The sequence below is a fragment of the Punica granatum genome, chromosome 3 (assembly GCF_007655135.1).
Source record: "Punica granatum isolate Tunisia-2019 chromosome 3, ASM765513v2, whole genome shotgun sequence".
NCBI lineage: Eukaryota > Viridiplantae > Streptophyta > Magnoliopsida > Myrtales > Lythraceae > Punica > Punica granatum.
The window spans coordinates 5486414-5501350 of NC_045129.1; the positions used below are offsets into that span (position 1 = coordinate 5486414).

At 33.2% G+C, this 14937-nt stretch overlaps 1 protein-coding gene across 4 annotated transcripts; it reads right to left on the minus strand.

Annotated features, from left to right (window-relative positions):
• Positions 1 to 45: 45 nt before the first annotated feature.
• On the minus strand, positions 46 to 7244 carry LOC116201229 (phosphoinositide phosphatase SAC2-like). Of its 4 annotated transcripts, none has more exons than XM_031532374.1 (16): positions 7017 to 7243; positions 6347 to 6551; positions 6100 to 6265; positions 5468 to 5690; positions 5029 to 5105; positions 4527 to 4714; positions 4351 to 4448; positions 4108 to 4241; positions 3882 to 4010; positions 3345 to 3705; positions 2745 to 2866; positions 2505 to 2627; positions 1471 to 1641; positions 981 to 1151; positions 707 to 758; positions 46 to 487 (listed from the first exon to the last, which is right to left on the minus strand). In XM_031532374.1, exons 1-16 carry the CDS (start codon positions 7122 to 7124, stop codon positions 401 to 403), a joined length of 2415 nt encoding a protein of 804 aa, XP_031388234.1. In that variant the 5' UTR covers positions 7125 to 7243; the 3' UTR covers positions 46 to 400. The 4 variants fall into 4 exon arrangements, with proteins under 4 accessions (XP_031388234.1, XP_031388233.1, XP_031388232.1 ...); XM_031532373.1 differs by having other exon boundaries at positions 3882 to 4013; positions 7017 to 7242; XM_031532372.1 differs by having other exon boundaries at positions 4351 to 4714.
• Between the last annotated feature and the right edge of the window lie 7693 nt (positions 7245 to 14937).

Sequence of the window (14937 nt, forward strand, 5' to 3'; positions counted from 1 at the left end):
CCACAGGCGTCGGTGCCATAGAGAAATTCGTGTACAATGACCATAATCGGAGGGGAAAACCTAAACAGATTCCTAAATCTTTATGTACGGCAAATGTCACGATGCAGAGTTGTTAATCGAAAAATATTTACAAATACTTGCACAGATAAAGAGTTTCGTAACTCGAGAAAGAACTAAAGAATATGGAGAGCTTACTGAAGATCCTCCTACGATGATTAAATTTAGCCTATTATCTACAGGGGACTAATGAATGGAAATGAATGAACGCGAAAATTTACAGTTCGGCAGTTAGTCGCACGGTCTTTATTCTCCAAACTTGCAACTCGCATCCTTCGGATGGGTTGGAATGGGATGATTATGTACTAAAGCCAGCCTCAACTGTTGTCAAAATTTCAGGACATCACTCGAACAATGCTCCTCCGTCTGCTACCCAGTTAATGAACTTCTTGGACACACCGGGGATTGATATTATCCACTTCTCCTCTCCCTGAAGGAAAAAAATGAACACAGTGAGACAGGGAGACATTAATCCCAAACACCAGAAAGCTTCTTATCATAAAAGCACAGACCTCACACAAGGAGAAAAACCGAAGATGGCGTATGCTTACACGAGGATAAAAAACAGAAAAGAGAGATTTTTGTATGCATCTGTTTTGGAGGGTCTACAAGGTATGAGAGCAGATGGCAGTAGAATCGCGATACCGACCTTGACAGTGGATTCAGAAGCGGCAGATGCTTTCCTTCTGAATATTGAGCCTCTGGAAACAATTGCATATGATACATCAGTAACTGAGCGCAGGAGGAAAAGGAAGGCCGTGAGAGCCGTGGTAGGTGATCTTAAAGAGGTTAAACTAAAAGCAAACAGCCTGATGGAATCTCTCATTCTTAGGATAAGACAATGTTGTCCTTTCCCTCAAAGAATCTATGCTACCATGCAGTATTTTGGGCTGAGAATTCTCAAAGATGTTTGGAGAAAGTACCTTTGATGTGCATCTTCTTCAAAGATGCTTTCGGTTGAGGAAAGCCAGTCTAAATTAATAAAATCCGAACAGTCACAATCATCTCCACGTTCATTGTTGCAACCCGGATCGCTCTCATGGTCATCCCTGCTAGCCTGCAAAAGCTGACTGCTGGCAATTGATGGTGTATCTCTGCATAATGAGCCAATGTATGAGTCAATATGACAATAAGGAGAACTAAGGAGATAAAAAATACTAAAATCTATCATGAGTAGGGCTCTTCATATTAAATCAGATTCAACGAACTTGTCATGCACATCGGAATGCCCGGATAAAATTCAAGAAGTCCAGATATGGATATTGGATATACTGTCTCAGAAAGTATCAGTTAAATTAATCAAATCAGGAGAATAGATCCAACTAACATACAACAATCCCTGTTTAAAACTGCAGGAAATAAAGCCCGAAAAACATTAAGATGAGGGCAATAAATCAGAAAATGTGGACAGACCTGCAATGAGATAAAAGTTCGCCGGTGGAGATCTGTGGTGATGACTCTGAGAGAGGGGTTCTACCACGAACAATCTCCACTGATGGCTTCTGAAACATATTTTCAAATACTTGATTCACATCACTTCCAGCGAGGATATTACCGTCCGAGTATGATCTTCTGAAAAATAAACTGCAGGAAAAGCAAAAGTTTCAGTTCTGATATACAAAAAACATGCATCAGGAAGAAACGATCTTCCATTTTAGAAAATCTGCAACATCATACCGGCGAAAATGTTAGACAGGGAAGTTCATTTTCCAAAAACAATTGCACTCACATTAGCACATCTTTGTAGAACATATTCTGCATATAGAGTTTGTTAAAATTGCATATTGCAAGAGTGAATCTTTCTACTCTTTGCAGTCCATAAATACGAGAAAATAGGACTAATCAGTATTGACACTGCCAATTTTCAAAACCTCGAAATTCGAGCAAGAAATTCTTGTCGAATATTGGTGAACTACCATAATAAAGCTCATTGGCTGACAACTTGTGATAGCTCTATATGGACCTAGAACTTCGACTGAGATCAAGTAGTTTCCAATTAAAAAAATTTCGCATTTTCTGAGCACTTTGATGTATGCACATGGAACTATAAAAAAATTGAAATTGAGGCATGCAAATTCATAAAAATAAAAAAAAAAGAAGCTGAGGCAGTTCATCAAGATCTAATCAGATACTCATTCTGCAAGAAGTTACAAAAGAAATATAAAACATCCCGTGAAAACTAATAAAATTATTTCTCTAGAAAAAGAAAATTAAAATAAAAGGATATGCATCAAATGGAAAAGACCAACAGTAGAGACAAAATAAAATACTACAAAACTATACCAGCAAAAATTGCGTATTCATTTTACATTTCCTGGTAGAGAATAAAAATTGCAGACACAGGCATATTAATTTTGCCATGAATTTAAATCCACATCATGGTTATTTTCATATGCTCTTCAATAAAGTCTTAGTTGTTAGTAGTACGATAAAAGAACTAAGATTACCTGGCATTACGATACTCATCATAACTGACTCTCTGCCCTCCAGCATTCTGGTGCTGATTGGAATTATGAGCATGTTCCCATATTGCTGGTTTACCCAGTTGCGGTCGATAGTGGCCCAAAAATCTGCTCAACATAGTCGTCAACCTCGTAAGTACAGAAGAGCTACAGGTAGAAAACAACTTCACAGGATCTTTCAGAGATCAATATGACAAATCGATATAGCTGGCAAATGTAACTCACAGGTTAATTGCATCTTGTTTCTCGGGGTCTGTATAGGTGTTATTGATGTACCGTTGTACAGTTCTGAAAAGCTCCTGGGACTGAGTTGCTGGCTTCCACTGACCCCTTATCTCACAGAAAATCTGTTTCAGCAAGCCCAGTGAATATAATTTAGAGGGACTGTGAAAGTAATACAGTAAACCAATTTGACATGTACCAAGAGAATTTTCCACCTATCATGGCTGAGCCATTCGAGCATATAGAGGCCCAAGTACTCATAGATGTTGGTATGGTTATAAAAATACTCGTGCTGATGACAAATGCAACAGAAATGAAATAATATCTTTAAAACCAAGACCAAAGAATAAAAGTCCATTTTTATCTCTAAGTATTTTATTTCATTTGCCTCAGTCTGATAGATGCATTATGCACTGTCAATTCTTCCAATGATTATTAAGCATTGAGATGGATAGTTCAGGATAATCTGTAAACTATTTAACTGAAAAGTTACTTATAATAGTAAAACATGGTCACATAGTGTTCTGTGCATGTTCATCGTTCCTGAATTTTATGAATATCATATAAAAAGACAATGGTAAAAATAGGTCTATAGATGATTACTTTGTTATGAGCTGCGGAACCACCATACTGCAGGGCAAGAGTGTCACCCATGGCTTCATAAAGATCCATCAGATCCTTAGCCAACGGGTTATCAAAGTCAATCTCAATATCGTCTGAAAGTCCTAAAGCTTGAAGCTGCCTTCCAAGTGCAACCAAGCCATATGCGAATTGGGCAACATTTGTGCGATCTATACAGTCTATGCAATTGGTTCTCAGAACACCATTCTGGAGCATCCGTTGCTTGATTCTTGGATTTTCACTAGCATCACCAGTACAGTTGCTGCCTTTGTTCTGTGAGCTATTTTTATCTCCAACTTTGCTGGAAATCTCTTGTACGCTGCTGCTATCGCTGTCAATTTCCCTGCATCTCATTCAGTCAGTGAAAAAATTTGTGGATCCATAGTTCCTCATGGTTGGGATGAAGAATGATTTAGTGCTCTATGTACTCGATGGTAGTACTATTTATGCATAACGCAAAAGGCAAAATGAAACAGTGCATGATAGAACATATGTATGTGTATTTATATGCATGTATACGGTTTCTGCTGTGACGTTAGCGATTCCTTTGGCTGTAGATCTGCCACTACGTGATGATAGAATAGTCCAGTCAAGTCTAACGCTTTTCTCGCGCTCTTGCAAAGAAGTGACAATGCATTTGTAGCTCCACTGCTAAAGAAAAAGAATAGAGAGCTTTCAGCGCCAATAACACTTCTGGGAAAGGATAATAGACCTTGAATGAGCTCTAAGCAGAAAGAGAAACTACCTGCTGAAGTATTTGTTTAGATCCAGATGATAAAACACAAGGCCATTCTCTTCGCTCAGATCTTCCCTTAGAACTCTGGCAGCCCTCAAGAACTCTGCAGAAAGAACACTTTCTCGAGGCTTTTTCTCATGCGTCTGGCAATTATAAGAAACACGTTGTCAGGTCTTCTAAATTTTGGATTGGACATAACACATTAAGTTAAACCATGGAAGACAGTACCTCAATGTTTGCAGAAATTCATACCTTAACTAAATCCAGTATAACAATCGGGTTTCCATATCTACTGAAAAGGTTTTCAAAATGAAGCCTTGTAGCGCCATACTTTGGATCCTTCTTAGATACTGCAAATTGAAATTTAAAGTCAGTCAAAAGCAACTTAACATGAGAGGGATATGATTGAGAGAATTCACAGGTCCTACATATAATTTCAGGCCTTAGATTTAACCGCGAACTTTCATGAGACCATACAAGGGGTATTGAACCCCGGTTTTGCACAACAGAGCTTATTTGGATTGGGCGTCCTCCGAAGACATCTTCTGTCACAATCTGTTCAGTCTCCACATCATTAGCTACTTTGCCGTTCTCATTAACACCCCGTGTTAGATATCTGAGACATTTTGACACAAAATGAGCTGCATGTGATGGAATAAGAATGCATGATATTTTTTGAAAAGCTAAAGGAAGAAAAAAGTGTATCCCACAATGATATTGTTGAGAAAGGATAAAAAGAAATTGGTAACCGAAAGTACTCATTAACTTGAGATCATAGAATTGGTTCTTCGCAAAGTAGCAAGACTCGAGGTTCACATTGTAAGAACAGGTAATGGGAAAACTCAAACAAACTCATACAGAAAGAGAGCCAAAACTTCTGGCTTATTTGACCTGTTGTTTCAACAGTATGAGTTGAGAATGAAAGCACACCTGGTACCTGCATAATGTTGGGAGCGTCTTGCTATCAGCGTGAACTTAAAATGCTTGCCAAGTACTGAAAGTGTTACCTACACAAGAAAGATCAAATGATTGAGAACTTTTCAACCCTGAATATGTTATGTGAAGAATGAAAAGCGCAATATCCACAAGCCTTCAAAAATTATTCTGCTGAGAATGCCCTCTGCGTAAAAATTCAATTGGTAATCAATTTCAAAGGCAAACTCCCAACATTGTGAATATGAACAATGCCAGCTAAAAGAGCCAAGAAAACCCCATGAACAGTCCAGCCTTATCAAGCAGTAAAAGCCGAAAAGGTCATTAAAAGGAAGTGACCCAGCAAAAATCTTCAGGAAAATGTTACCTTGCGAACCAATCATGCTCAATTTACTTACCGCAGGGCATTGCCATCAAGGATTTAAATTTTGCATACCTGCTTAAAAAAGCCATAAACTAATGCAACCGTCCACAGGGTGCTCCTAAGGTTGTTGCGGATCTGACGTGTTAGGTACCCGTTCCAAACAAACATTGTTTCATGCAGAATCTGTCCAGTCTCATTGTCACAAAGGTTCTTTTGAAGACTAAACATAATATTGTATGAATAGCTGAAAAAGAAGTCCTTCCTAAGATCCACAATGCGTAGGAGCTTCTTGTATCTATAGGAACAAATAAAAGACACACAAGGCAAGACATGTTAAACCGTATCCAATAATAAGATCAAACAACTTGGGTAAGTAAATAATTGGTCAGTAAATATAGTCAGTGCATTAGTAAGAGAAAAGAAATGTCTCCTTCATGATACGTTCAAAAGGTTCTATTAGCATCGTAAAGGGCATAGCTTTTTCCCTGCTCGTTCACGAAACTGAACTGGGAGTCGCCCTAAGCAGCTAAGAAGAAAGCACAATGTAATCACAATTTACGTATTATTTCTTCAACAATATATTAATTAATAAATTAAAATATGAGCAGGTAAAACATAGATATAGGAGCAGAATGCAACTGAAAGCAAAATTTCTTAATAATGCTCTGTACTTGTCACGTTTACAATCAGAACGGACAAAGAACCTTTTCTCATCTTTAGACAAAGCCATATTTGACAGCACAGACGAATTTGGAATCGGAATCGTATCAGTCTCGGTAACAGTATAAACTGAATGACCACAGATGGTACCGATCTCCTCTCTCTCTGTTATGAGCAGCATGTAGTAAGGTCCCAAAAACTTGATAAATCCTAGTACGAGAAACAAAACATCAGGATGAGTTCCAAAACTAATACTCGGATCAGTAAACTTTATCAAACCTGGAGACTTACCAATGATTCCATAACAACGCTTCACGAGCTTGAGGCCGCCATTGGCCTTGTTCCCTTCTCGCAACCGCTTCAACAGCTCAGCGCACTCCCGCTCCGTGTATGTTGTTGGATCTTCGACAATATTCAGCTCCGAAGGTTCTAATCTACTGATCTTGAGCACTCTCCAGTAGGACCTAGTCTTGTCTCTTCCTATAATATAGAAGTTCTGCCGTGGGAAACGTTAACGAAAGTGAATGACTATCAACCAGTGATCGTATCCGGAAGGATAACGTATCAAATAATGATCATAGCTAGAAAAAAAGGCATAAACCAATATATTGTACCCGCCAATACAATAAAGTTTGCTAATTTTTTCACTAAAGTTTGCTTATTTTGTCTGTAACTGTTCGAAAACCACACAGATAATTTTCAGCAAGGAAAAAGACTTTGTCTTTGTATTTGATTTGCAAAGGAACTCAGAGCTGACATTGGCCCTTCCCTATTATGAACACATGAAATCCGATTGTAGTGATGATATCGTCAGAACAACGGAAACTAAAGGCTGCGGAGGAACTCCGACAAAAGTGATCAAAGGAACTGCGATTAATCGAGCCGGGATAATCGAAACTAGAAACCAGCAATCCAATCAAGCAATGATCAGAGCAACCGAGAACGAGCAAATCACACGCACCGAGAGAGTCTCCAAGAGGTAGAACTTCTGCAAGAAGTAGGACTTGGAATCTGCTCCAGCAGCGAGACTGAGAGAGCCCTCCTCCTTGTCCTCTGCCGCTCCCGCCATGGAAGCTCAGCTCAGCTCTGCTCTGCCACCGATTCTCCAGGAAGAGGACTGAGTCCCCTCAGATAAGAACGTGGAACGTGGGAAGGAGAAAGGAGCGATGATGATGGATTCGCTTGATGGACTCCGCTGACTTCAGCAATCCCTTTTTTATATATTTGAAAAATCAACGCATAAAGACAGGCTTAATTTCAATTCATTCCCCGAAAATTTCTCTCATATCCCAATTAGACCTCTCCTTTAGTTTAGTTGTTTCGATATTGATAATATCCACTGTGATCTATCCATATTCTTAAGCCAGATCAGTCATAATATGCGATGAACCACACCTTAGAGGATCAAAAAGGAGATTAGATAGGGGGAAAATAACGATTTTAAATTTGAAAAAAAAATTATGAATCTATTAAGGCAAGGGATTAAAAGTTGAATGTGAGATTATTTAGCCACAATATTTGCTTAATAAGATATATGACTATAGTATCTTGCATGATCATGTGACGATCTGAATATATATGTTCTCATGAAGTTTTTTTTTTTCCCTAATTGTGTCCTCGCGATTTTTCTTCTTAGCAGTTTTGACAATGTAAATATAATCTAGACAGGGGTCGTATTCGATGAGATGATATAGTTTAAGTTATTACAGAGAGTTTCTGAATTTCGACATATGACTCGCACAACTAAAGGTTACTGGGAGTGTTTTGGAAGTAAATGTAAACTATGGGGAGCAGTTTGAGATTAACCAAAATACCTAGGAAGTCAAATTATGGCGCGTAACCACCCCACCCGCCCTGAAGGGACACCACTTCAATCTTCGTACGCTTCTTCTCCGACTTTAGTATATTTAGAAAAACAATCATGCGGTTAGGGTCAGTCAATTTCCTCCTATATCACCTTGGGCAACTCGATGCCTGAATCGGAATTAGTTTTTCCACCTCATGGTCTCATAAAAAAAAGCTTATTTTTGTAATTATTTTTATAATTATTAATCATCCATTTTACGAAAAATACGAAATCATGATTTTTTGTAGGTAAAAATCTCGTGAATCTTTCTGATTTTCTTAAGTATCTTTTTGTTTGTTATTAATTATTGGCTGGAAAATCCATGGCCCAGTTGGCCGAAATTTAAATTATAGATCATCTTTTGAGTGTTGATCCCAATAATTAATTATTTGTGCTTGGAGAATTTTTTTAATATTTATTTGTTCGAATGTTGATTTGTTTCTGATTACGAAATATTTTCAAAAGATTTTGACTTTCTAAATAAAGTTCACTAACTGAAAACTTAATTTACCTTCGAATCACATTCTCAGAATATTTGACATCAAATAAACAATAATTATTGAGATGATATCTCTTGCTTTAAGTACAAATATACAAAGTGTATCTTTCATCAACGAAGTTGCTTGAAAGCAAGTATGTTGCTAATGGAATCTGAAGATTGGCTATGGATTCTCCATTATTTGTCTCAAAACAAATTCCGGAACAAACATTGAGCTAACGAATTTATCTTTTAACTTCACATGCACGCACACACAAACATACATATACATGTATTTATATATATATATACATACAGTAGACGTAACCTGTGTTATGCACTGAATTTAATTTAAGAAAGTGACTCGTGCTACGTATAGGATTTTCAATGCAAGTTCAATATAAGAATCTCACACACGGTAAATTTATTTTATAGATATATAATATAGGTTCTAAAACTTTTTTATTGATTTTAATATTAAATAATAAAATTAATAAAAAATAATATTAAATAAAAAAATTAATAAAAAAATATTGAAGAAAAATAAAGATAGAGGAACAGTTTTGGGAGAGCGAGAAGAGGGAGAGGGTGGGGGAGGTAGACATTAATGGGGAAGTGAGGAATTTTTTTAGTGGTTAATAAATATGAATTTATCAAATTATCTTTTAAACTTCTAATGATAATGGTTAGTCAGTAATTTTATTTTTGTGATGGGCATTTCGGGGACCAACTTTAAATTCACTGTATTCCCTTTTGTAATATAGATATATGTATATGTAGATAAAAAAGGACCTCTCTCATTTTTTTCCCCAACTAAGGTCTCGCATTACATACTTAATAGCTGGAGATTACATTGAAATTGATTAGATTGAATTATAGATGATATCATTTAGTTAATGTACTAGATCTATAGAATATTATGCAATCTTCCAAAATATATTTTAAAATCATACCGGATTTATTTTGATACTCATGGTATGATACCAAAAAAAAAATCAAGTCTTCAAAAGCAATTACTGAAAAAAGTACCAAAGTGTAATTTGACTTGTGTCTAACCGAGTATCAACATCAAACTTAGCGTGGCCTAAAAGTAATTGATCCCGCCAGAGCTCGTCAACATAAAGCTTCTATTTTTTGATATGCGCTTGGCTCTAGTATATGTTGAGAGAGCCAAAATGTCCCCTGAATAATATGGAATTATTTAAGTCCTAACTTTCAATTGAACTAATTAAGTCCAAGTCATTATTCAGACTTGACCTCGCCTCATGCAAACACAATGCCATTCTCACGCCATCTCTATCTCAAGATCGACTTTGGAATGAGTTTTCTATACAAAACGTATTTCTACAATATAATTAAAAATATGTTAATTACTTAATTATTTTGTTTGGCTTTATTTATGAAGAATAACTGGGCGATTTACATAATCTAGTAGGAAAGATGAAACAATAAAAGCCCAATAGCATATTATGGAATAGTAATTAAGTTTTCACAAAAAAATATGCTAAGAATTTAGTAAAATGTACATAGTAAGAACGATTTATAGTTGCAATAAATTAAACATAATAATCCAACCAATATTTTGAAAATAAATTTCTTATTTAATGTACATAGACGAGATTAATAGCATTTACCGAAAATACGATAATCATAACAATAGAGATTATAATTAATATAATTTTTACTTATATAACCTACATGTATATCAAACATGTACAAAAATTATAAGTTCTTATTGTATAGAAGAATAATAATAGGAACGATCTCTGCCCATTAAGGAAGATAATATAAATTTGACAAATTTTATACTTCTTATCATATCTATCTTATACGTCTTATCTTATCTTATCTTATCTTATACTATCTTATTTAAGGAAGAGTTCGATTTTATAACTATCTTTTTATTTATAAGGAGATTGAAAAGTTTTAAATATTCTTTATTGTCATTTCAAATATCACCGTCATAAAATTAAAATAAAATATAGAAATTTATCCATTTGACATTATTCAACCTATCTCTTTGCTCCCGGATGTCAATCTCTCCTTAGCTTTCTATCCTCTTTCAATCTCAAGTTCCATCATATTATTTTTGTTTCTTTTTCAAGTTTTATATCAACTCTTATCTTTTATTTTTCTTACTATTAATTTTTTGCTTCCTCTTTCAAATCAATCTATAGCGTATTGGAAAAAATCACTGCAATAGTCGCGTGGTATGCATGGGTAGAGTCTAGTAAAATAAAAAGGAAAAAAATTGTAAAGATTATAGTTAATTTATTTGTATACAACAAATATATACAATAAATACAGTTTCATTTCTATTATTATTATTATTATTATCATCATCATCATCATCATAGTAATTATTATTATTATTATAAGAATGTGGGAAGGAGAAAGGAGCGATGATAACGGATGGATTCCTTTTATGGACTCCGTTGACTTCAGCGATCCCTTTTTTATATATTTGAAAAATCAACACATAAAGATAGGCTTAATTTCAATTTATCCCCTATCCCAATTAGACCTCTTCTTTGGTTTAGTTGTTTCGATATCGATAATATCCACTGTGATCTATCCATATCCTTAAGCCAGATTAGTCATAATATGCGATGAACCACATCTTAGAGGATCAAAAAAGAGATTAGATAGGGCATAAATAACGATTTTAAATTTGAAAAAAAAAAGATTACGAATCTATTGAGGCAAGGGATTAAAAGGTGAATGTGAGATTATTTAGCCAGAATATTTGCTTAATAAGATATATGACTATGATATCTCGCATGATCATGTGATGATCCGATTATATATGTTCTCTTGAAACTTTTTTTTTTCAATGGTGTTCTCGCGATTTTTCTTCTTTGTAGTTTTGACAATGTAAATATAATCTAGGTAGGGGTCATATTCGATGAGATGATATATTCTAAGTTATTACAACGAGTTTCTGAATTTCGACTTATGATTCTCGCAACTAAAGGTTACTGTGAGTGTTTTGGAAGTAAATGTAAACTATGAGATCAGTTCGATTTTATAACTATCTCCTTATTTATAAGGGGATTGAAAAGTCGAAAATATTATTTATCGTCATTTCAAATATCACCGTCATACAATTTAAAATAAAACATAGAAGTTTATCCATTTGACATTATTCCCATATGTCAACATTTCCTTATCTTTCTATCCTCTTTCAATCTCAAGTTCCGTCATATTATTTTTGTTTCTTTTTCAAATTTTATATCAACTCTTATCTTTTATTTTTCTCGCTATTAATTTTTCCCTTCCTCTTTCAAATCTATCTATAGTGTGTTGGAAAAAAATCATTGCAATAGCCACATGGTATGCATGGGTAGAGTCTAGTAAAATAAAAAGAAAAAAATAATTGTAAAGATTATAGTTAATTTATTTGTATACAACAAACATATACAATAAATACAGTTTCATTTCTATTATTATTATATTTATTTATTTTTATTATTATCATCATCATCATAGTAATTATAATTATTAATATCATCATCATCATTATTATTATTATGTCAAATTAACTTATATGTGTAATTAATCTACCAATAATGTAGATCTTTCTCATTTTTTTAACTACCATTATTTTTGTTATTAATTATTGATTGGAAAATCACTGGGCCAGCTGGCCGAAATTTAAATGATAGATTATCTTTTGAGTATCAATAATCAATAATTTGTTCTTGGAGAATGTTTTACCAATACTTATTTGTTTAGATGTCGGTTTGTCTCTAATTATGAGGTATTTTCAAATGATTTCAATCTCTCACCCCACCACTAATTGAAAACTTAATTTATCATTGAATCATATTCTCATGATATTGACATTAAATAAAAAATAATTATTGAGATGATATCCCCTACTTTAAGTATGAACATACAGAATGTATCTTTCATCAACAAAGCTGCTTGAAAGCAAGTATGGAAATATATATATATATATATATATATATATATTATAATGGATTTACAAGATTGGCTATGAATTCTCCATTATCTGACTCAGAAGAAATTGCAAAACAAACATTGAGCTAACGAATTTATCTTTAACTTTACATTCACGCGCATACATATATGTATGTATATATACATATATACTAAACGCAGACCTATGCTAAGCACGTAATTTAATTAAAGAAATTGACCCGCACTACGGGCAGGATTTTCAATGCAAGTTTGATATGAAAATGCCACATATTGAAATTTTATTTTATAGATATATAATATTATATAATATAATATTGTCAGTTCTCAATCTTCTATAGAGGTTGAATTTTTTTTATTTTAATATTAAATAGTAAAATTAATAAAAAAATCGATGAAAAGAAACTGTGGAGGGAACAGTTTGGGAGAGCGAGAGGAGAGAGAGGGTAAGGGGAGAGAGAAATTAATGGGGAAGTGAGGAAGTTTTTTTGGTGATAAATAAAATATGAATTTATCAAAATTATCCTTTTAAATCCCAATGATAAATTGATAATGGTTAGTTAGTAATTTTATTTTTGTGATGGACATTTTGGGGGCTAACTTTCACCATATTCCCTTTTGTAATATAGATATATGCATATGTAGATAAAAAAGAACAACTCTCTCATATTTCTTTTTTTTCCCGCTAAGATCTCGCATTACATATTTAATACCTGAAGATTACATTGAAATCAAATAGATTGAATTATAGATGATATCATTTAGTTAATGTACAAGATCTATCGAAATAATATGCAATCTTCTAAAATATATTTTAAAATCATACCGACTCTTTTTTTGATACTCACGAGATGATACAAAAAAAAGTGATTAGGGCTTCAAAAGCAATTATCGGAAAAAAGTACAAAAGCGTAATTTGAGTTGTGTTGAACTGAGTATCAACGTCGAACTTAGCTTGGCTAAAAGTAATTGATCTTGCCAGAGCTCGTCCTGAACCTCATCGGAAAGCTGCTATTTAAAACATGTGCTTGGCTCTAGTACACGTTGAGAGAGCTAAAATGTCGCCCGAGTAATATGGAATTATTTAAGTCATAATTATGTCCAAGTCATTTTGCAGATTCGACCTCGCCTCATATAAATGCAATCCCTTCTGACACCATCTTTATTGAGATCAACTTCGGAATGGGTTTTCACTACAAAATGTATTCCCACAATATAATTAGAAAAATGTTAGTAATATAATTATTTTGTTTGGTTCTATTTATGAAGAAGATAACTGGGTGATTTGCGGAATCTGCTGTAAAAAATGAAACAAATAAACCCAAATAGCATATTATCGAATAGAAATTAAGCTTTCATAAAAAAAAAGTATACTAAGAATTAAGTAAAATGTATATAGCAAGAACGATTTATAGTTGCAATAAATTAACCTTACTAATCCAACCAATATTTTCAAAATAAATGTCATATTTAATGTACATATACGATAATAATAACAATAGAGATTATAATTCATCTAAGTTTTACATATATAATATACATATACATCAAATATGTGCAAAAATTATAAGTTCTCATTATATATAAGAATAATAATAAAAACGATTTTTACCCATGAAGAAGAGTGTATAAATTAGACAAATTTTATACTTTTTATCTTATCTATCTTATACGTCTTATCTTATCTTATCTTTACCATCTTATCTACGGAAGAGTTTGATTTTATAACTATCTCCTCATTTATACGGTGGTTGAGAAGTTGAAAATATTCTTTATTGTGATTTAAAATATTATCGTCATACAATTTAAAATAAAACATAGAAGTTTATCCATTTGACATTATTCTCCCTCTCTCTTTGCTCCCACATTTAATATCTCCTTATCTTGCTCTATCCTCTTTCAATCCCAAGTTCCATATATTTTTTTTCTTTTTCAAATTTTATATTAACCCTCATCTTTTATTTTTCTTGCCATTAGTTTTTTCTTGCTCTTTCAAATCAATATATCCATCCATGAGTGTATTGAAAAAAATCACTGCAGTTGTCACGATGTATGCATGGGTAGAGTCTAGTAATAGAAAAAAGGAAAAGAATAATAGTAACGATTATAGTAAATTTATTTGTATACAACAAATATATACAATAAATAAAATTTCATATCTATTATTATTATTATGCATAGTAAAATTGACTATATGTGCAATTATAGCTACCAATAAATGTAAAATTTACACTATTAATATAAATATAGTAAACAAATTTTTAAAATTGGCATGTTTATAAATTCTATCAGATACTAATAACTTATCATATGGTTATCATTTTCATAAAAAATATATCACAAGATAGTAATAATATATATATATATATATATTTTCTACATGGTATATAAAATTTATATATTTGAAAATGAGAACGTCAATAATTTAATCACAGGGGAATAATTATATGATCTTACCGTAATATAAAAATTAAATATTCGAAAATAAATATGTAAAGAATTTTATATCTTAAAGAAATGCACATAATAAGTTTATAAAAGAAATTAAATAAATCTAAGAGGCCTAATAAGACCGTTGGTCATAAAATATGATTGTTATATTCAAAATTAGTCCAA

Excerpts from the sequence above, each read along its gene's own strand:
- LOC116201229 (XM_031532372.1), bottom strand. The coding sequence starts at position 7,124 with ATGGCGGGAGCGGCAGAGGACAAGGAGGAGGGCTCTCTCAGTCTCGCT. Across the intron at positions 5,691-6,099 it reads TTGTCTAAAGATGAGAAAAG|ATACAAGAAGCTCCTACGCA; the intron begins GTTCTTTGTCCG and ends TTGTTCCTATAG. Across the intron at positions 5,106-5,467 it reads TTTATGGCTTTTTTAAGCAG|GTAACACTTTCAGTACTTGG; the intron begins GTATGCAAAATT and ends TTTCTTGTGTAG.